At 42.2% G+C, this 23,983-nt stretch overlaps 1 protein-coding gene across 2 annotated transcripts in view; it reads left to right on the forward strand.

Annotated features, from left to right (window-relative positions):
* Window positions 1-23,983, forward strand: part of LOC148025268 (uncharacterized) — a 104,465-nt gene that overhangs the window by 71,758 nt on the left and 8,724 nt on the right. For both annotated transcript variants that reach the window (XM_087692270.1, XM_087692271.1), the window contains 4 exons: window positions 5,758-5,916; window positions 19,381-19,732; window positions 21,898-22,010; window positions 22,224-22,374. In XM_087692270.1, the coding sequence (XP_087548396.1) occupies window positions 5,758-5,916; window positions 19,381-19,732; window positions 21,898-22,010; window positions 22,224-22,374 (775 nt within the window). The remainder of the gene's footprint in view (window positions 1-5,757; window positions 5,917-19,380; window positions 19,733-21,897; window positions 22,011-22,223; window positions 22,375-23,983) is intronic.

A 23,983-nucleotide genomic window follows, 5' to 3' on the forward strand; every position in this document is an offset into this window, starting at 1 on the left:
GCGTCATCGATCATGTGTCCCGCATTTCCTGCACCCCTGCTTTTACTCCGCTTGCCTATGTGGCACTTTTTGGGGGGTGGAAAGCCTTGGATACCTCATGCCACCCTCTTTTCCAGCCATGCACTCCCCTCCCCAGCCCTTTTTGGATTCCTTCTAGCTAGCAGCCCTCTCTTTGACCATTGACCCCTCTTTGACTGTTTGAACTTTGACCCTTCTCATCTACAAAAGGTGTGCCTCTCCTCCATGCTTCCACACCAATTCAGCAAGCACTTGTGACTTACCATTCTCATCTTCCTCTCTTGGATCTTGATTCTTGAATGGACTTCTGATTTGTCATTCTCAAATCTCACCTCCCATCCCCTCTTTCCCGCACCCTATCGAACCATTTGCCATTCTCAAATCTCATCTCCCATCCCCTCATCAAAGCATTTGCTATTCTCATCTCCCATCCCCTCTCTCTCACTCTTGCTCTTTCAACTTTACCCCAACCCTCGGGCCTCTCGAGTCTCCCTCCCTTTCAACTTTCAAGACCCAAGTTTCAAGAGTTGAGACTCAAGCATCTCTCTCTCTTTCTCTCTCGGGCCTCTTTATCCGTTATCGGTACCATGACTCGTGAGAAGCACGAGGCCTTCAATTTGCATGCGATCCATGTGGAGAGGGACACAAAGACGTCCAATTCCCACCATTGGACATGCAAGTATTGTGAGAAGTGCTATACAAGTGGTGCAACTCGACTTCTCCAACATCTTTCCAAGACGGGGGGGAGGGGGGGAGTTGCTCCATGCAAGGAGATCCCTCAAAACATTGCGGAGGAGATTCTCGCCAAGATGAGAGGGGGATCCACAAGAGGAGGAAGAAGTGGCTTATGGGCACCAACTCCTATGCCTACTAACGAGGAAGCATTCAATGTGGGCGTATATTCAATCGATGCGGAAGAGGCCTCTACCATTGGTGGTGGGGGCTCCACATCTGCATTCGGCTCTGGTAAAAGACAAAGAGCGGAGGCTCATGTGGTGCCGGAGAGACAATCGTCTCTTCTCAAGCTCCCGGTCATGTGCGTGGATCGGTTGCCTTTCTTAGAGAAAGGCAACGACTTGCGGACATTGAAATTGCACGCACGGTGATTGAGTGCAATCTTGCATTTAATGTCCTAAAGCAAGAGCAATGGAAGAAGATGGTAAAAGCCATTGTCAATGTGGGTCCATGTGAAGGATGGATCGTTGTCACATACAATGACATGAGGACAAGAAATATTGATGAAGAGAAGGAGAGGATTGATAGAGCCCTTGATCCTATTCGGGCTGCATAGATAAAATATGGTTGCTCTATTCTCACCAATGGATGGAGTGATCGTAAGAAACGGGGCATCATCAATATACTCGTCTCATGTCCACTTGGCACTTACTTTTTGCGGGCCATAGATATCGGAAAGAGGGGAAGAAAAACAACGGGTTCATTCATCTACCGCCACATTTGACAAGCTATCATTAAGGTATACGTTGCAATTTGCGTTTTAAATTTTGTTTCACTTTCTTTCATTATGATAATATCATGATTTATAATTGAAATTTGATTTATATATAACTTATAATTTGTAAATTGTGGACCGTGGTGCAAGTTGTTACCGACAATGCATCGAATTGTTGGCGCATGGGTCGTTTGCTTGAGGCCGCGCTCCCTATGATTGTTTGGACTGCATGTGCAAGTCATTATTTGGACTTGCTCATGGAGGACATTGGGAAGCTCAAGTGGGTAAAGAGGGTGGTCCGCAAAGCTACATCAATTGTTACATTCTTCACAGTAAAGCTAAAGGTGCTTGCGATGTATTGTGAGCATAGCACACTGGAGTTGAAGAAGCCTTCTTCAACTCGCTTTGCTCACATGTGGTTATTGCTAGAGCGCCTTTATGAGGTGTGGTCCGCCACCTTGCGCCAGACAATGATGTCCACTCTATGGAATGAGTGGGATGAGCTTGAGATAGAGGTGGCCAAAGCCATGCATCGCTTGTGCCTTAATGAGCAGTTTTGGTAAAAAGTTTGTGCCGTTGTCGTTGTCGTGACTCCCTTTTACAGGGTGTTACGTATGAGTGATTGTGAGGGTCCACCATGGGCCTTCTCGTTCACTTCTTTAGAGCGGCATTGGCGGAGGCACGTGCTTGTACAATGATCACAGAGACACAACGTGCACATGTTTTAGAGATAGTAGAGAGGAGATGGGTGTGGATGTATAAGTCTGCCCATGGTTTTGCCGCATTGGTACATCCGGCCTACAAGTCACTGACAGTCATGGATGATAGAGAGTTCCGTTCAGACCAGCTTGCTTATTTGACTCGTCTGGTCCTTGTGGATGACCACAATGAAGTGTTAGAGGAGCTAGGATGTTGTGCAGATCAGAGAGGGTATGTGGCTTTTGCTTCTCTTACTTGTTGGAGGAGAGTCACTTGTGAAGCCTTTATTTTGGTGGCAAAACTTTGGATACGCACTAGAGACCCTTCAACCCTTAGCCATAAGGGTCCTTGCTCAGGATTGCTCTTCGGGTGCATGTGAGAGAAACTGGAGTGCCTATTCTCTCATTCACACAAAGATTTGCAATCGGCTTAGCACACGACAGTTAGAGTGGCTAGTCTATTGCCGCACTAACTTACACATAATGAGGGCTATGATGAGCATGGGTAGTCCGAAGCAGGTAAAGTTTAAACACTTAACCATAATATCTTTGTTGTTTCAACTTTTAAACTTTGAACTTTGAAACTTTAAACTTTACAATTTAGACTTTAGCATTTACAATGATTAATCTTACGTGCATCACTGCATTGTGTAGGTGAATGTTGATACATTCAAGTTGATGGGCGACACTCTTTTTAGTATACATAAGGAGGTGGTGGAGAAGGAGGAGATCATTTTTACAGAGTTCTATAGAGAGCTTATAGAAGAAGATACTCCTTGACACTCGCAGTCAGCGTGCTCGTGGGCGAGGAGTTCGAGTAGGTGGTAGCAGGGGCATGGGCATTCGACGCCCTCCATCATCAAGGAGGGGTGCTTTGAGTGGCTTGCAAACATATGTAAGGCAGGGCTCTAGTAGCTCACATCCTGTGCCTCATGATGACATCCCCCCCTTGCCTACACAACCGCCACCTAGGGAGCCATCATTTGATGATGATGGTAACCTCATCAGTGAGGATGAGTATGAGTGTGTCTCATCATCGGATGCCAAGGAGTCATCTTTAGACTCTCTTGATGAGCACTCAGATGGTTTTGATGATGATGATGATAATAGTGATGCCTCATCATAGTTTCATATGACATAGGTCTCTCTTTTTTTTTGTATCAGATATACAAGACTATAGTTGTATCGCATGTTTTGCTTAGCCCATGCGACCGCGATGGTCACCCTCATGTATTCCTCTTATTCTGTAATGAAATGGCTATTTTCACTTTAAATATGTATTCTATGATCTATCATTTAATGATTTATGGTTTTTGTTATTTAAAAAAACATCTTAATTTTTTTTCGTACTAATATCGTACCGTACCTTATAAAATCATAAGGTACCAATTAGTACTGTATTTTATCGTACCGTACCTTTCGTACCTGACAATTATGGGCTCACCTCCTAGTCATTTGGAGATTTTAGTTAGGAGATTATATCATGGTTTTGTAAAGAGTAGGTAAGGTTTACATGGTTGTAGAGTACAACTATTTGAGTATATTCTATTTAGCTTTCTTCCTTTTCAATAGTGAGTTTTGGGTTTAGGGTGGGAATCTTGAACTCATAGTTAGTCTTATTACTTGGCACAACTTGATAGCTTGAAATGGCATAGTTTTCAGGTACAGAATGTTTCGTACAACAAAATATGGTATTTTAAGATTTTATAAGGCATGGTATGATATTAGTATGGAAAAAAATCATATTGGGTATTTTGGACTAAATATGATAAAATAAATTTGTAAAGTCTAAATAGCAATGCTATTAGAGTCTACAAGATGATTACTTGAGGGTAACATGCCAAAATCTCTATGGTACAAGTTTTAAATACATAGATGGGATTGGATACATCATATATAAATGATCATACAAATAAGAGAAGTGTAGGCTTGAGAGAGATAGAGAGAGAGAGAGAGAGTGTGTGTGTGGAAGGTTGATGCTTGGAAAAAAGGGGGCGGGGAGGGGTGTGGCCAAAAATGCTGTAACTTTTCGTATGAAATCGTACTAATGCATATTGCACCATACCGATCAATTTGTACCACGTATGGAGACAACCTTGCATGGCAATTGTTGTAGAAATGTCTCCTTAATTGACAATGTGCCTTTGTCTTTATCCTTTTTGGGTAGATGATGTGTGAGGGAGAATTTAATAGAAAATTGCTCTACTCAAATGCTTTCTATCTTTTTAAACCTCCTCTCGTTACTTTTGTGTGGGCACTTTTTTTATTGCTTAACTACTACACCTATTGATCTGCCGACAACCTAAGTTGTAATCTAAGATTTTTGACTATGCAGTGCCAACCATTTGTACCTTGTTGATTCCATGTATGTGCCCTTAAGCCTAATGGCGTATCTCTCTCCAGTTTTGATTGTTTTTGGTCTCACATGCTATGCGAGTTTGCTCCTCATAAAGCAGGTAGTTCAAGCCAATCCAACAGTTTCTTTCTCTTTGTGTGTCATGTCTTGTGCATTTTCTGAGGCTTTCACTATTTCTCTTGCAACTAAACAAAAAACAATGGGTTCTGGCTATAGGGTGGGCCTTATAAGGAGTTAGGCAACAACTCTAACATAGCCCCCTGCCTAGGAGATGCCATAAGGAACTGGTTGGCATATAATTTAAGAATCTGTCAGCGCAATATCAAAGTAAAACTGCAAAAGCCCCTTGCCTAGTGTATGACATGCAGGTCACTGCTTGTAGGACGTACTAACCCTTTTCCAGATCCTTTTGTGTTAGAGTGCCAATATAGAATGGCCAAATTTTTGGAAGTTTGTGAAGTAATGAAGAATTTTGATGCTAGTGAGTGAGTGTGCAGATTGACATGAGATGGCCCCATAAACCAACCAACAATCCATTGTCTGCTCCAGATTTCTGTTTTTGGTGATGCTTGGGGTTGAGGATGCTTCGCAATGGCTGGATGAGTACCATGGATGTAATCGCAGATGACTGTGAAAGTAATAAATGATGGTGCACAACTTGATTCATCATGATGATAGTTTGAACCCCTAAACTGAAGCTTGAATGGAGTCTTACCTAAACGAAATTGAATGGAGCTTGAATGGAGTCTGAAGATATATTGGTTGTTGAGGAAGCTTACCTAAACGAAATTGAGGACAATGTAAAAGCTGGAAGTTTGAAAGCTGAAAGTTGCTGGTGCTTCTGAGATTTGGGTGGCAACTGTTTGATTAACATCGATTGAAGTTCAAATGGTCTCTTTCTTTTGCATAATGAGTTTGTGCATTTGATTAACTCTGTGAGGTGAGAGTTTTGTGTTGTCAATAGTTTTGGGGTGGTGTATTTCCTTTGGGTTGGAAAAAAGGGGGACTGTAAGCATATCGTGTTTAAACAATATGCTTTATTCGCACTGGCTCATCATTGTGCTTTAGTCTTGTTTGGATTCTCCTACCAATTAGGAGGCAGTCATTTGAGACGTTTTAGCAATATAGGAGCCGATTTTGTTAAGTATCCATAAATGTTTTGCCTGATGATTACTGACAAGTGCCATGTCACAATGTTAGTGACAAAATTGCTCTGCTGTTTGCATGGATTTCAGGGAAAATCCTCATCGTCCATTCAGGTGTTTGGATTGCCAGTATCGAAGAGAATTAGTCCGTGTGTACCTAACAAATGTTGAAGGAATATGCCGCCGTTTTGTGGAAGAGAAGCGTGAAAAGATTGGAAAACTGATGGAAGATACTGTAAGATGGTCCAGGTATGTTGCACAGATGTATGGTTGCACGACACTAGTTTGCAATTGGTCAGGTTTCTGATCTTTTGTGTTTTAAAGAAGAGCCTTGCTAAGTAATCTAAAATACTTTGAGCAGGATGGAAAAGATGCATGTTCTCCTATATATCCTCTTATTGTTTGCATACTTCTTGGTTTGATGATGATCTTCATGGATCTGTTTCTTTTTGGCTAGTATAGAACAATTCTCTTTTAGTATCCACAAGTCCACTCTTTGCTTGACCAGGCGTTATCGCTTGTCTTTTCTCCCCTACAGCAGTCCAGTCCCTCCCCGCCCCCCCAAATTTCCAGCCATCTCATCCTGTATATCCCCACCAAGCACACTTGATGCTCGACTTTGGATGGTGATATGGTGGATCTGTCCTTCCCTGTTTTGTGATCCCCTGTGGATCCCCTCCAAATCATTGTCAATCATTTTTGCTGACTTGCTGAATTGGAGGGCACCTGCAAGCAATTAATTTTAAAAACAAAAGATAAGCAACAAAATTAGATCAATTAGTGGAGCTAGAACTCTCTTGTAGCTAGATACAAAGAAAGGTCGGCCCAAAGCCTTATGCTTTCGTTATCACTATTAAAATATCAACACAACTACTACTGTCAATAGGAAAATCTAGTACAATTGCCCATAGATCAGCAGTGTTTGATCACACGTCTCTAGCTTCTCTCACTACTCAAGAACAAGAACACAAGATCTGGGTGAAACAACGATGATTCCATGGATCACAAGAAGACCAATTTGTCCAATATCTGATTTTGCCACACGACCCTATTTTACAAATTCTGTAGTGAGAGATCTTGGCAGAATGCCTAAACCGCAGCAGATTCACGAAAAGCAGCTCCAAAACCAAAGTCATCCCATAACAACATCTCCTAGTTGGGACATCATCGCCATGCTCAAATGAGCCTCTGGACAGCCATCAGCTTTGGACAGCTTCACCAAACAGAAATCTGTATAGAGACAACAACACTGGACACAAAACAGCTTCGCCCTGCTCAGAAACAATAACATGAGGCTCAGGACAGCTCTGCCTTGCCTAGAAATAGCTTTGCTAGCTGAGGAGACAGTTTGATCAGCATTGTAAATTGTGGTTGTATTTGGCCAACTTGTGGTTCCAATTATGCAAGTCTTGGGTGAAAAGTCAAGGGGCAAATAGCCTACTAATTGTTATTACATCTAGGGGCTTTTGGAACAACAAAGGAGATTGTGGTATCTCACCTTGTACTCATTCCATTAGCAATCAAAGGAGATTGTGTTGGACCCCGCGGACTGAACCAAGGTCGTGGACGAAAGCAGTGTGCCAGGGGGGGGGGCCAGTAGGGCGGGGGGTGGGTATGGTGGGGACAGCAGGGCGGGCGGGGGGGACGAGCAAAAGGGGGGGGGAAACGGCGGGTCGCGGACAGAGACTGGGCAGCCGAGTCTATTGGAGCGGTGGAATGACGGGGGTGGAATGGCGGTTCGCGGGTGGAGACTGGGCGGCCGAGTCCGTTGGGGCCGGGGGTAGGCTGGATAGGTGGGGCCGATGGGGGGTGAACTGTCATGGGGGGGGGCAAACTGTTGTAGCGGGCGCTGGTGATGGCGCGACCGATCTGGGCGGGCGTGAACAGACGTGATGGGGGGGGGGGCAGCTTGCGACGTGATGGGCGTGAGCTTCAGAATTGAAGCAAAGAACACTTACTAGCCTAACCCTTAATTTTGTATGTATTTTTAAATGACCTTACAAAACACTGGATTTTATCCGGCTTTTCTTTTTTGGGTATATTCCATACTGTACTAAGTCCATGCTGACTCCATAGATTGGATGGATTGTACTTGACTACGCCAGTCATCTTGTTTGTGCTCAACAACTTTTGTAGGCTAACACACTTAGTTACTCTCTTTGCTTGAGGTAATGCAAGTGCTTTTGTGTTATCATTTTATTTTGGTACCACCCTATGGTGTTTTTGTGATTGAGAGATCCATTGTTTTGACATATCTCATGGAATTCTACTATGGTGCTTACAAGTGCTTTCCAGAGAGCATCTTGGATTGCCCCATTCTTCAAGGGAATCCTTGCTTCCATCATTGTGCCATAGAGAGGTGGTCATGCACATGAAGGCAAACTGAAGGAATGGTTATGGGATAGCATCATATGTGAAGAGAAGGAAAATGTGGAAGATATGTTGTTCCTTTGTATGGTGGCAATTATGGTTGTGCTTTTTGGAAAATGAGATTACATGAAGGTCTATATCATATTGATTCATTTGGGGTCTAGTGATGGTTCAAATGAACAATTCTTTTGGACGCTTCCAGCCAAAAAGAAACAAGTGCAAGTGTGGAGGCATTGAGCAAGTAAAAGTAAAGGCCTCTCAATTAAGAGAAAATTATTATGCATACGGACCTAACTTAACTCCACAAAAAGTCTCAATAAGAATTATTTGTGAAAATGGTGTTTTATTTGTGCCAATAGGACAAATTGTCCAAAAATCTCCTTCAAAAGGACATGTTGTAGGCATGCATTGTTCATCCTTCATTCTCTACCTTTGAATGCCAGCTCTTTACCATCATTCTTCATCTTCTTCTTAGCTGGTTGCTGCCCTACCTTGAAGGATTGACACCCCAGCGAGTTGGTGGTTCTGCTTGGCCAACCACCTGCCGCCCTGTCCCATAGGTGCTTGCTGCTTGCATTTTGGCTGTGCAGCTCTCTGTCTACCATTAGCACTTGCTGCTCTGCCCTTGGCCTCACATTGGAGGCTGTGCTTTTGTCATGCTGCTGCCCATCAACTTCTGCCCCATCTGGAGCTGCTGCCTGCATTCTCAGCCCAACCTGATGGCTGATGTTTGATATCATATGCCCTTGTTGCCCTCTTGAGCTTCTTGTCAGGCTGTGCATTGCTGTGTTTCGTTGTTCTGGCCTGCGACACTGCTGTCTTTGGACATCCAGCCTGCTGCCCTGCTTATCTTCAGCCCTTTGCATCAGGTCTCTTCTCCGATATTGGTGGGTTGCTGCTCTTAGGATCCATTCAAACTTCATAGAGGATGACACTCTTCCGACTTCCCCTCTTAGCTCACTCCCAAGAGAGACCATGGTTGTTGGATGGTCTCCTCTCTTTGAGCCCACATAGTTGTATCTCCCCCCTCCATCATTAATTCATTCATCTAATTCCCCTTTTCTTTCTATGTTCTTGTTTGAGTTCATTGTGTGTTAGTTGTGTTGATACACTATCGGTGTTTTCTCTTCAGAACCTAGGGTATCTTCACAAATAAGAAGCATGTTGATGCTCTTAAATGTTTGGTCGATTTGATATGTGTCATGACTAATCAACCTCACATATTTTGGCAATTCCAAACCATGGATTGGTATTTTCAAGGCTAGGTTTTGGTAGGACTTGCAAGATGATGTGTTCATGTAGGCTTGCATGAGAGTCCCTAAAGGGCATGCTTGTGCTCTAGTGGATAAATCATCGTGTCATGAGGAGCTAAATTCTAACCATGGAGCTGTGTTGGTATACAAGGTGTATGGTGGCTGGCTTAACTACTTCGACTTTAGAGAGGGATGGTTGATTGAACTTCTTCTTTAGGGTGATTATTTACCGAGGCGCATCTGACCTTGATCATGCTAAAGTAACCATCATGCATCATCAATATTCTTGTTCCTTGCTTCTTTACCTATGCTTTGAGAAAGGGTATTGAGAGTTGTGATTTCACATAGATATGAGCACCCATGTAGGCCATCTCATTGGCTCTACTTTGATACCCTATCTTCCATGTTTCAAGCTCATAAGTGTGTTTAAACTATCACTTAAGACAATTGTTGCCTCTAATCACCTAGGTAGGACTCAAGCGTCACTAGGGCTAGGGATTGTATGACAGTTAAGCCGTTTTAGGGTTAGTTTTATCTATAAAAAAACACTTTACAAGCCTATCACACGAAATGTGACATTATTCATTGTGGTCTTCGAGTATTGCATTTCCATTCTTTAGTACATTGGCTTTTGTTTGTGATCAACTCTCTCTCTCTCTCTCTCTCTCTCTCTCTCTCTCTCTCTCTCTCAGTTGGAGATACTTGGTAAAGTTTTGGTGGATACTTGTCTCCTCCATTGTGCTATCTCACTCGGTCAACAAATGACTTGGTTGAATATCTTGCCATATCACTAATCTACCATGCACTTGTGTCGCCTTGCTTGTGACCATCATGTTTGGTCACTGCATCACCTAGTCGACACGTGACAATCTTGTTGACAAGCTGGCAATCCTGACCTGCATTTGATATGTCGTCCTGTTGGCTTTTTGCCACATCAACGAGCGTCTTACTGCCTAACCCAACCAGCCTTGGCAAATTGACACATCGATGTAACGATTAAACCTCCTTTAGTTCAACAAGATCCTATTGCCATGCTTGCGCCACCCAAGCATGCTTGGGGCGAAATCGAGTGTTTTCCACAAAATCTCCCCAATTCACACAAAAAGTTTGGGCCTTCTCTTCCATTCCTAGAAATTCTTCATTGAATTGAAGAAATTTATCATCAACGATTGTTTATTTTGGAGCTTTTCGTCATGTGCTTGCAATTACCCTGAATTTTCACTAGAAAGTTTGAGTCTTTTATTACTTTTGGCTGAATTAATCCAATTTGGCATTTGGTGTGACCTCAAGCATTGTTTGGGCAAAAATTTCACATCAATTCATATTTCTCTTTAATTTCCCAACAACTTTTTGGGCTTTTCAAAATTCTTAATAATTTTTGCAATTTCATTTTAAATTTTAAGCAATCAAAAAATTTGCGGCCTTTGCCCAATCTCACTTCTTTGGTATATGAACTACTCCTAGTGACATTGTGCGCTTCTTCATCTACAAGCTGCTCACAATTGCACTGGTACCATGTACGAAAGGGTTCATACTATACCATACTTTAGGTACTAATACCTTACATATTAGTACCATAAGGTACCAACTTAATGGGGTCACTTTTTTTCTTGTTGGAATCGCACTTTCGGATGAGCTAAATACTTCTTACAGTAATATGATTCCCCCATGGGACTAGGGATTTGAGATTCAAATAGTTTCTCTACCTCATTTTGCCAAAAAGAATTGCATTTTAAGTTGATTTTAGGATGGAGTAACATACTTTTATCGTATTGTACCTTAAAAAATCTTAAGGTCCCATTTAGTACCGTATTTTATTGTACTGTACCATATCGTACTTTTTGTACCCGACAACGATGAGGTTGCCAAAGTTGGGGCTTTTGCCTCAAACCATCTTCTTTGATTGTAGCACATTGAAGACATGCTTTTTCGGTTTGTTTTTACTGATTGCCCTTGACATTGAAGAAAAATTTCATCTTTCAAACATATTTATTGGGGATATTTACCTACACCTGCTAGTGTCCACTTTTTTTTTTGGGAATTCCTAGCCTTTAGTCATTGACTTCAATATCTCATTGCTTGTTGCTAATATTGGGTAGTATTATATTTCTATGAATCTATAAGTTTGGCAAACTTTTGTATTGTCTTCAACCAACAAGAGAAAAGTTATTGCTTCTATCTTTTCTAACTTCAATGAGTAGCCAATGAGTTATATCTTGTGAGTGGTTTTCGAGGGTTCATATTCTTTCTCGCCATTTTTTTTGGGCATATTATCTTGTTGAATTAATGGTTTGGTGGGCATGCATGGCGTCGATGACAAGCTTGATGGTACCAATTATCTGATGTGGGCTTTACATGATGTGACATGTTCTTGTCGCAAAAAAATTATATTGTAATCAACACTGAGCAAAGGCTAGCTTCTCTAACATTGGCACCACCTTCTGCCTCCACATCAAGAAGTGGCTCTTATGATGTTGAGTCATCTTTATCTTCTACATTGATCCTGACTCAAAAGGGTTGTAAATGATCATTTACAGCCTATTGTGAACCATTGGCAAGCAATAAAGAGTGCCTCATCTCAAAGATACCAAGAATTTCATCATTTTGTTCAAGGTTGTTTCTTCACTTATTATGTGCAGGTTCATGGATCATAATTTTACTTAGAAGACAATTGGACAAATCTTTTTATGAAGGCTCTTTGTTCATTAAAGTTTCAAGCTTTTTGGCTATTTCTACATTCACTGAATTATTATAGGTTGCTATATCCATCAGGATGGACATGTACAACCATGACCGCATGTATCATTTTGTAGGATTTTGTCATCTTCCTAGATTAGTTTGCCCATACCATGGAGGAGATTTGTAGCCCATCTCATTGGCTCCATGTTAATACCCTTTATTTCAACTTTTGAGCTCATAAGTGTGTTTAAACTATCACTTAAGACAATTGTTAGCCCTAGTTAACTAGGACTCAAGTGTCACTAGGGTCAAGGCTTTTATGATGGTCAAGTTGTTTTAGGGTAACATTTATCTATAAAAATACACTTTGCTCAACCCTAGCATATGAAATGTGACATTATTCATTGTGGTTTTCTGAGCATTGTACTTATATTCATTAGTGCATTTGCTTTCATTTGTGATCAAGTATTATTGTGCTTCAATTTTTTTTCATAATGGGTAATTTTATATTGATGATGAAAAAAAGTATAACGTAGCAAGATTACAAAGTGCAGGTTGGCTCTAAGTATAATGGATTTAGTAAGCACAACAAGATGAGAGTGCAAAAGGCACCTTGGGACTAAACAAACACAAGATCAAGAGTTTTAGCGGGATTTAGCCACATGGGCACATGTGTAAAAGTTAAACAAAAACTTACTTTGCTTAGGACAAAAAGCTGTTGCGAAGCAAGGCCTTGCCAATATTATCCATATACTCATATTGAAGCCCCAAGGTACTCCCCTCCATATCAGTGATGCGCAATACAGTGTAAATAGGAGTAAGACTTTTCACCAATGCCTATGCCTCAACCCACCAACTCTCATTTAGAATATTGCGCCTAAAAGCAAAAGCCTTTGGAGACTCTCGCACTTCATGTGACCCATTCCTGGCATGCAGTGGTCCGTATCAAATTTGAACGGACCCGTATCAACCTCTCCAATACAATAAACATATAAGCAAATCTAGTGGTGGAGGACTTCAATAGCTCAAGTGTGCTATTGGCTTGAAACATGCTTGTGACGGATGGTCTCTTCTTCACAAATCTTACCATGCTTGTTGCCATCTTGAAAATGTCATCTACCCAAGATATTTGCCCAATCTCTTCAATAAGCGAGTCAAGGCAATGGGATGCACATGGAGTCCATACTATGATAGGAAACTCCTCCTCAAGCATACGTCCCATAGACACACAATTGCTTTCATTTTTTGTCACCACCTGCACCACATTTTGGACTCCTATGTCCATGATGACCTGTCACATGTGCTTCCAAATGAAAGCTCTTGTGATGGTAAGACTTGAGACAAAGGCATTGATGGCCTTAATGAACATGGTGCCTTTATATGAAGACACCAAAACATTGTAAACATTCCTTCGGCGCATATTTGACCATCTATCGCATAATATTGTGCATCCATATTTCACCCATGTCTCCTTCAAGGGCTCCAATTGAGCCTCTATGGATGCTTTCTCCTTTCGAAGTTCGCGTGTGCGTAATGCATCTGCGGATGGACATTCCCACTCATACTCTTTGCGGCTTACTGCCTTAATTGTCTTCTTCCATTGATGTGTAGTGGCCACATTGAAAGGGATAGCACACCGAATAAATAAGTGTGAGTTCCCTAGTTGCCTCTATAATTACCTGCCTTTGAAGTCCTGCATAGACACTTGCACCATGCAAGGAGCCCTTTTGCCCACCACCACTAGAAGATGGCAACGGGGTCCTTTTTGCACTTAGAGCCGATACGGATATGGATGCACTTCTTTTTGATGGGCCACTGGCACCTCCAATTTGGCTAGCGCCACGAGGTCCACTAGCCTCTCTTTGCCCCGCTTGTGCTTCATTAGCCCCATGTGGTGTTGATTCATCCTCTTCTAGCTCAATACCCATACGCTTTGGGCGTCAAACATGGAGACTTGCTGTTACTTCTGCCGGCACATTTGCACAAGGCCCGATATCTTTGTTGGGAACGCAAGCTAAGTAGTCTTTCACACGCATTACACTCCCCGATTTCTCCAATCCACAATAGTTGCACCGCCACTTCTTTGATCTGCCAGAGCCCTTGTGTCCCTTGATTGGAGTGACGTGCCTCCAATATGGGTCCGGCACCATGATATGTTTAACCTTTAGGAGTCAAGACCTAGGTAATGGATTAAAGGAGGAGGAGAAGAAGAAGAAGGAGAAGAAGAAAGAAGAAGAAGAAGAAAAAAAAGAAGAAGGAGAAGAAGAAAGAAGAAGAAGAAGAAGAAGGAGAAGAAGAAAGAGGAAAAAGAAAGAAGAAGAAGAAGAAGGAGAAGAAGGAAGAAGAAAGAAGGAGAAGTCTGAAGGAGAAGCAGAAGAAGAAAAGCTTAGAGGAAGAGAAAGAAAAAGGGGAAGAGGAAGAGGAGGCGAGACCTGGCTGCTGCAGGTCTGAGGAGGAGGGCCGAGGCGAGAGCTGCGCGAGTGACACGAAGTCGGGAAGGAGAATGAGTTTCGGCGTTGGATAACCACGCGAAATGGGGCCTGGCCGTAGGATCGTGAAACGGCGTGCTCCCATTTCCGTCTTGGTCCGAAACTGCCAGTCCTTTTCGGACCTGCCGAAACACCGTTTCGGGATACATAGCTTTATACTTTCACATTGTTGTAATTTCAACTTAACTAATATGCAACATTGCACCCAATTGACCAGCCCCTCATGTGTACTTGACATGCAAGGAGCACTTGATGCTTTGGCAAACATTCTTTTTTGCATACTTTGGGCCATTGCAATGTGACTGTGCATGGAAATTTGCATACTATCAACTATACCAATATATATTTTTCTATACTTAAGACCAATACTGTATGGAACATTTGGATGACCAACATTAATACAATTGAGTCCCAAAGATAGTGGACTGCATATATGCATTGCCAAACTTGCCACTTTCTTTCCCACTATTATGCCAATAGTGCTATATACGAGGTTATGTATATTACCAGCCATACCCGGATACATTGGACCTTGCACACCACGCATTGTTTGCTGCATATGATAAGGAGTTGTGCCATACATCCCTATATGCGGCCCTTAACCCACCATAGCATGGAAACTAGTGCCACCACCAAAGTATCATGGCTGCCCCATCATTGTGTATGCCCTGCTGTCCAAAAAGCATTGGATTGGCACTTCCAAGTTGGCCTTGCATATGCATCAATTGCCCCACTTGCATCATTTGCTTATGCTCACTACCCACATTTGGAACATCATGCTATTGTATTGGCTATTTCTTCGATGAATCTTGCTATCCCGAAGCTCTCGAAGATGATTTTATCTTCTTGTTCTTTGCTGCCCACCTTTAAGGGTTCAAAAAGCGCATGAACTGAGGATCATTTGCCACTTGCATAAACATTTCAGCTATATCCTTAGCTGATCTTTAAAATGGTCATTGAATTCCTCTTGCTCTTGCTGGTCATAAGCTTCAAGAGAGATAGAAGGACCCATCTCTTGTCCAGTTTCTTCATTCTAAGCTTGTTGCCCATACTCCATGCCTTGTCCAAGATCAAGCATTGCATTTTCCTTGACACTTTGTGAATTTCAGATTAAGAGGCATTATCCTAGCTTGATCCCATCTCACTATTTGAAGATATTCTTGTTGAAATGCTCAGCTGAATACAATTTCAGTATTAGAGCAAAACTTTTGATCTTCAATCGAGTGCCTAAGCACCACCAATTTGAGGGAATTTATGGTATCTTGGTGATGCCATTTGTAACCAGTCTTCCTTCTCGGATAGGGTGGTAAATAACCTAATTAACCTCTTGATTACAATAATTAGTAAATTTACAAAACTGAAATGCACACTTTACCATACAATCTTGGACATTGGATAGCCTGTTGATCCCAAAACTGGTGTCCCTCATGATATTTCTTCAACTTTTATTTCAAATGGATGGAGTACAACAAAGATCCTCTGACGACCTCTGCTGATCCAAGTGCCTCTTGCTATCAAAACTGACAATTGGATCTCAAATTATGAAACCAAAGTTACAATAATGTGTGCTGCTAGCCTCTTTTTTTTTAAAGACTAAAGTGAACGAAATGAAAATCAATCCAAACCAATTTGCCCCTTGGTTTGTTTGGGGATTGGCCTTCACCCTACTCCTTGAAAGACAATTTCAGCCTCAAATTTGACATTGGTTGGCTGGCCTTTTGAATCTCCTTTAAATTCCTCAATTTCAGTTGCTGAAATTCAAGTCCTAGGCCCTCAATTTTGAGCACGCATCCCAAGGCGGCTGTCAAAAACCTAATTTTTGTTGTAAATTAGGTTTTACAGCAAAGATTGATTGAAATTTCTTCCTGTGATGGCTCAAACTGTTGGAGAATGTTGAGATAACTTGAGAAATGGCTAGGGAAGAGAGAGAATGCTATAGATAGAAATTTCAGAGTTTCATTGCGAGAAATGCTGAAAAAATGTTCCTAGCCTGCTCAAATAACCATGCAAGTTGTCACTTACAACTTAGGACGACCAAAAAGATTACTACCCCCTCCTATATGTTGTCATATGTACCTGAAGGACCTTGGGTTATTGTCACCAGCTCTTGGAGGGCTCCAAATTGTTCTCATATGCCTTAAGATTGATGCCTGGTAGTTGCAGATCACATGAGTAGCCTCCTTGCTCTCTAACATCCTTATTTCTCACAATGGTTGAAATAAGCTCCACCAGCCCCTAAAAAACGTTTTTCCCACTTGCATAGGCAAGTTTTGCCAAGTGGCAATCCTCTAATTCCATTTTCCAGCATTATCCAACTTATTAAATTCATTTTCAGAATATTAACTTTAAAAATTAATTTAATAATTATTCTAGTGGTCAAAAATTAATTTCACCAATCAATAATTAAATTGGCTAGACCAATTTATCTTCTACGTATCCCTGAGCAGTTATTAGCTCTTAGATTGGCATTAATTAATTAATTAATGCCTAATATCTAATGTCACTACCACTAACATTAGTAGCCAATAAATTAGTTTAGGCCCAGATCTGACAATATGGACCACCTAGTACTTATCAGACATAACTTATTGCAAATTTTGTCTTTGGCATCAAGTGCATCCTCGGGGTCCTTGGCCTATTACCATGAAATAACTACCATGTCCATCACATGTGCTAAACAACCTTGCACATTTGATTAATAACTTAATCAAATGTTATCGGTAAGATTAAAGCATCTTAAATTTTCACGTCTTCATGACACCATGTCATCATTGCAAGTGACCATGCCGTCTTCTTCAGTTACATCTTCTTCTATTTCCATAGTTGGACCCAAGGCTTCACGGGACGAGTCCATGGCAGCCTCTGACCTAGGCCTTCCATGAATGGGCACGCCTGTCATGACATTCTCGGTTTGTCTCAACACACAGTAGACAAAGCTTGGAAGAGCAATAGGTTGTGCAGGAGGGTAAAGGCCTAGCCATAAGTAGGGCGAGCAAGACAATGAACAGAGGCAAGGGTGGGTCCTTGCATAGGTCACAAACAAGGAGTAGGACAATTCGTAGGAGCTCTTACATGGCTGACAATGCTAGAGTAGAAGTTGCAAAGTAGAGGCAACTGTTCAAGGCAAAAGTCGTAGGCGCACAAGCAAAACCCTAGGCCGGGAGCACAAGTCGTAGGCGCATAGGCGAAAACCTAGGCGGTAGCCTCCATGGTTAACGGCCTCTTCAACATGCTTCTCTAGGCTCTCTCTCTCTCTCTCTCTCTAAACATGCATCATCATCATCATGATGCAACACAACACACACACACACCCACACCCCCCCGCCGCCCCCCCCCCCCCCCCCCCCCCCCCCACCCCCAAAACCAGGAAAAAAAAATCCCCAACCCCCATTGGTGCCTCATTCACTGTCTCTTACTTGTTGATTCTTTGCATCGAGAGAGGGAGCTTGTGGAGTGTTTGAGTTGGTGCTTATGTTCTTGCCTTGCAAAGGTAGTCTCCTTTATGAGAGGACCCATTCTAACTGATGTACATGCTATTTGGAGTGCTAACACATGCTTTTACCTTGTGAAGGGGATTTGCTTTACAAACAAACCAATTTTAATCAATTTCTAACAAGCTTGTAGGGTATATTTTCCAGTGACTTATTATCTTGAGTAGAGTAGCTATGGTTATGGGTAATCTTATTTTGCAACTTTGTTTAAAGCTAAATGGACTACAAATCCACTTTTAATCAAACAGATATGTGAGCTACTTTACATATCTTTATTAGTGAAAAGGTAGATAAAGACTCATCTTTTGAATAGGCTTAGGATAGCAACGCTTGCTTGCCACATTTCATTCCATGAATGATGGTAAAGGTTTTTTTTTGTTGTTTTCTTTTTCCCCCTTCCAAGAAGACAACTTGATTGCTGAATTTTTGGCCCATTTTGGTGAGAAGCATTTTCAGCCCCTTTCCTAGATTAGCAAGCCACAAGGTAGGTGAGTTGCCCTTTGCAACAAGAAGATTACAAGACATGAAACTCCACATATGCTTATAATTTCCATCTGATTTGTTCTCTTGTTCCATTGACCAAGATTCCAAAAGCATCAACAACAGCTGTCCTTGTCATTTTCTAGGTTGAAAAATGGCCAAATATTCACTGCAAGCTGAAATATATCCCAGGGATAAAGTTCCGTGGGCTAACCTAGGTATTGAATGCTTGTTCACTTACCAGTATGCATTTTCTAATTCCCTTATGAAAGGTTTCAGCACTGAAGTGTTAAACGGTTTCAAAGCTGTCAAAAGGGGCATGTCAAGCTCATGATCTGACATGAGTGCAAGCAGGAGGATCACGATTTTTGACTCTCTTTGAAGTTTGAACAGGTAAATTAGTATGTATGAATTTGATCTTTAGTGCCCCCTTACTTAACATCATCTAATGGCAAGCCCACTGGCCATCTCGTGAAGCTGGCTGGGAGTCGTATAAGAGCGAAGCTTTGCATAGAACTTTCTTCAGAGATATCTCTGGTCTAACTATAGTTTATGGAACTAGAGCCTTTTTGCAAAAGATTTACCTAGCTTATTGTGGAATCGGTTTCTGTTTCAAACGTCTTTGAGTGATTTGAAAACCTTGAGTGTAAACTCCTTTATAACTTTGAGTGTAACCCCTTTCAGTCCCATCATTCAGGCATATGCATATATCATACTATTGTTTTAATAGTCAATCAATCTGTTCTACCTTGCTTAGTTATGCATTGGTTGCAAATTTTAAAATATTCAAAGTGCATACTGATTGTAAAAGAAAAACTTTAGTTTTGGGGTGAGTAACTGAGTGGCCATTGACTTGGTTGTAGTCAATACTTGCAACTCGAAAGAAGAACTGTATCTCAAGTATTTCCAAACTTTCCATGATATAACGTGTGGTTTGGTGGATATGGACAGTTTTCGTGCTTTTTGGTCTGCAGTTGAAGAAAATGTGAAGCGACGCCTCTCCCGGGAAAAAATAGACACTATATTGAAAGCGGTTGTGAAATCTTTTTTCAATGAAAAAGAGGTCACATCTACTCTCGTAATGGATGCACTCTACAGTGGTTGCAAGGCCCTTGGCTACTGTAGCAAAAATAAGAAAGGCAAGATAAATGGTGTAGAGCTGGATGAGGTTGTCAACCCTGTTGTTTGGGTGGACAAAGAGTTCTTTGTTCTTGCCAATGATGTGCTATTGCTGCTGGAAAGAGCTGCCAAAGAACCTTTACCATTTTACAGGGATGACAAAGGTCCTCAAAATAGGATAAAGGTATGGATTTATCCTTAAACCTGGCCTTTTTATCTTGTGAGAAATCATTTAATTCCGGGTGTAAGAATGTGATATCTGTCATCAGGCTATATTTTTACATAGTGATACTGAGTTCTGGTCTGGAATCTGTAATGTTAGAGTGATAGTGGTATGATCTTTGCTTGTGCATAAGGAGGATATGATGACTCAAGCCCTGGTATAAGATAAACCACACTTGATGGGCTGTTTGAATTTTTGTCTGTGAATGCTGCAGTTGTCTGGGAAAAGAATTCTGATTGATGAGTTGAACACTCTCTGAACAGTGGCCATGTAAGATTCCCCATGGGCGAAAACATCCTCTTCTCCGGGTCCTGAAACTAGGTGTTTTTGTCTCTTCTTCAATGCATCGCGTATTTTCCCTGCAGAGATTGCAATTTGTATGGGCGGTTCTCAGAACCATGGATTGTAACCTGGACCACCGATCATAGTTCTTAGGGTGTGGCACTGTGGAGTGCACATAGTGGACCAATGTTAACAAGAGAATATTCTAGAAAGTTTCTTTGTTACAGTACTCTTGGAAAGACAAAAATATAGAAATAGCTGCATGATTAAGAAACAGAACAGAAATGATAGTTCAAAAGAGTCTCAGGTTCCACCATCAAATACTTACCAATTTACACGACATGTCTCCCTTGATTTTAGGTGTGGACTATCATATCAGCTGTTAAAGGGTATGATTTTAGGGTTCAGAGTTAAAATTCCCAACTTTTGCACAGATTTTCTCTGCTGTTTTATGCTATTTCTGTGGACAATTTCTTGAAGTAGTATCATGGCTCCTGATTTGAGAATTGTGTGCACTTTTTAACCTTCATCACAGCTTTTGATTTTGTGATTGCTGGGGGCACTTTTTGTCAAATACAATGTTTTGGAGGCAGCAATGGGTGATGGGTCTTTCCAAAGACGGTGCCAATTTGGTTGCTTGCCAGTGATATGGTGAGATAAGCTTAATCAAGCAAAATAACCCAGGTTGGTTAGTGGCCACCCCAAGGGACATTGTCAGGAAAGCACATTGATACCTTGTGATCTATACGAGCCCTGATATCATGTCAAGATACACCAGGGTCTGCACAGAAAACAGAGAGAGAGAGAGAGAGAGAGAGAGAGAGAGAGAGAGAGAGAGAGAGAGAGAGAGCGAGGAACACAATTAACAAATGAACTGGGACAAACGCAAGGGAGAGAGGAAAGAAAGAATGCTGAAACAAAACTAAATGAACAGCAGGCTAAGGGATGGAGTGTGTCATACTCTGACAGATTCTGAGCATAGCTAGCAACCAACGATTGATGTTGAATCTGATGAAGACAGCCAGGCAGCTACAATGAAAGGGAGAACAGCCAAACACAGCTGTTCCTGAATGTGTGGGAGGTGTTCGAGGCACCTAAGGACGATCACGAGCAGTAGGGCAGCAACAGAAACTGCAAAACACAGCAGCTTGAGAATGCAGCTTGAGAATAGTCACAAAGAATGGCCATTTTTGGGTCCCTGGTTCCCCTGCCCCATTTCCCATCCTGTTTCCAACTCTTCATGACTGTCAGCTGTAGGCTGATGTTGATAGCTGGCAGCTGTAGCTGTATGGCAGGGACAGCAGCAGAACTGCAGAGGGTGGGGGGCAAGATTTTTCCAGGGGGCATTTAAAAGGTTACCTCTTGTGGGACTATGACTCTGTGCAGAAACAAAGGCGTAGATAGAGGTGCAACAACGATCAAAAGGACATGCAGTCTCAAATTTCACGCATTATGTGAATGTGTTAAGCCTGAAGACCATAGGTATACAACTAAGGGAGCTGTTTGAAACACAATCTACAGCCCAAATGTAGTGCAACCAGTGGCATTGTCATCATGAGCTTCAGTGGTGAATGGAAAGCTGTCATTTTAGTTTTCAGCTGGGACTCAAAACAAGCTACAGTGATATGACCATGTCTAATTCGTGGTGGCACATTTATGCATTTTGCTTTTCCCCTCATAATCATTTTCCTGAATCACATGCTTCAGAAAAGATTGTATGTCCAGTTTAGTTTTTCAAAAGAGGTCTTTAAAATTCAAATAGGTAAAGTTTTCTTGTTTCATAAACTTGTCTTGCAGTGAGTTCCTTGAATACTAGAAAAGATTTACTGATTACGAGACTGCAGGAAGGAGGTTTGGGTGATGACTTTGGAAAAGAAGCCATTGAAAGGGATGAGCGGCGGCTAACTGAACTTGGGAGGCGTACTGTGGAGATATTTGTATTGGCTCACTTGTTCAGGTACACTCTTGCAAAGGTGTCAAGCCATTATCAGAGACCATGAACAATAACAATATACTGATTGATAATTGTTTGGATTTGATCACTCAAATATGTGTGCTTGGCTATGCATTTCAGTCATTATGGGCACTTTTGAAACCTCTTCTGCTGTTTAAGTTAACTCAAATTCGAGTTGGATTCTTAATGAGCCAGAATTATCTTCTCTTTCAACAGCAACCGTGTTGAAGTGGCCTATCTTGAAGCAATTGCTTTAAAAAGACAAGAGGAACTTATCCGGGAGGAAGAGGCTGCAGGGCAAGCTGAGGTTGAGCTCAGAGCAAGGCGGGAGGCCTCTGAAAAAGATAAGAGGACAAAGAAAAAGCAGGTTGCTGTAAAAAATTCTCCTTATGTCCACTTCACCCTATTTTCGTATCTTTGAAGGTGGTTGTACTGTGAGGGCCTGTCTTAATAGTTTTGTTGTAGTGGTCTTGTGTGGAGGAAACATGTTCCCATTTGTGATCTAAAGTTCCAAGGATTTATGTGTGGTTCGTTTGAAGATCTGAATGGGCTGGTGTTTGTGAGGATTTGATCTACAAGTTGGTCGTAAAGCAGGTATTCATGGTTTCATATGGAGATGTGAATGGGCTGGTGTCTGTTCTTATCCAATCTACAAGGTGGTGACAAGAAAATCCTCTTTCTTCTATGTAGAATTCCCTTCTTCTCCTTCCTTTGTTGAGAAAGGGTAGCTACCCATAAGTAAGAGCACTGGGAGTAGTGAATTCCTCAACTCGGTTTTTGTTTTCTGCCATTTTAGGGGAGATTGTTCCTGATTGGTCATTTCAACTTTGTCAATGGGCTGGTGTCTGTTCTGATCCAATCTACAAGGTGGTGTCAAGAAAATCCTCTTTCTGCTATGTAGAATTTCCCTCTATGAGCACTGGGAGCAGTGAATTCCTCCACTCAATTTTTGTTCTCTACCATTTTAGGGGAGATCATAGCTGACTGGCCATTTCAACCGATAGGGGAGATCACTGCCTCTCCCCAAACCTGTGCGCAGCCCTGTGGCTGCTGCCGCTGCCATCAGTGCTGTCCTGCACCACCCCTGTTGTGCTCCTGCTGCAGCCACCTTTTTGTGCCCATGCCACACTATCTCAGTTCCAGCCACCTATTCAGCAGCTCTGCCACCCAGGTACCTCTGTCCTGCATCCACTGCTGCCCTGCTCTGCCTTGTGCAGCCTCTGGCTTAGCGCTGATTGGCCATTTCAACTGATAGGGGAGATGACAGCCTCTCCCCAAACCTGCACGCTGCCCTGTGGCCGCTGCCACCGCCATCAGTGCTGTCCTGCACCACCCCTGTTCTGCTCCTGCTGCCGCCACCTTTTTGTGCCCATGCCACCCTATCTCAACTCCAGCTGCCTATTCAGCAGCGCTGCCACGCAGGTGCCTCTGTCCTGCATCCACCGCCACCCTTTTCTGCCTTGTGCAGCCTCTGGCTTAGCGCTGGAAGCTGCACTCCTTTTCTACCCTCTCTGCAGCAGCGCTGCCACCTCAGCACACCCCCTATGCCTCCAGCGGAGCCACTGTGCTGTACAGCACAGTCCTGTCATTCTCAGCTCGTACACGCATCCTGAGGCAGCAAAAATTTTGAGGCTTTTGCCTGATTCAAGATCCTTCGTAGGAATCTTTACCAAAATTGTTGAAATTGTGCAATTTCTTCCACATTTGCACAAAAAGGTTTCGAGCTTTTGTGATTTTTTGGGTCCTGCATGCATCCCAAGGTGCACTGAAGTTGCTGGTCGCATGTCATCGAATTTCAGGCTGTAAGTTTAAAATTTCATCAATTTCTCAAAACTTCTTTGAAGAAACCTGGCATTTTTGCTTGGCACACCTTCCGAGGCAGTGAACAGATGCAGTATAAACATTCAATTGCTGTTTGGATCAGTTTTGGCAGAGAAATTTGTGGAAATTTGGGGGTTTTTCGCATTAACTTGCTG

This window comes from Lygodium microphyllum, chromosome 14, assembly GCF_053477565.2.
Source record: "Lygodium microphyllum isolate KBCC chromosome 14, Lygodium_microphyllum_v1.1.10, whole genome shotgun sequence".
In the NCBI taxonomy this organism is placed as follows: domain Eukaryota; kingdom Viridiplantae; phylum Streptophyta; class Polypodiopsida; order Schizaeales; family Lygodiaceae; genus Lygodium; species Lygodium microphyllum.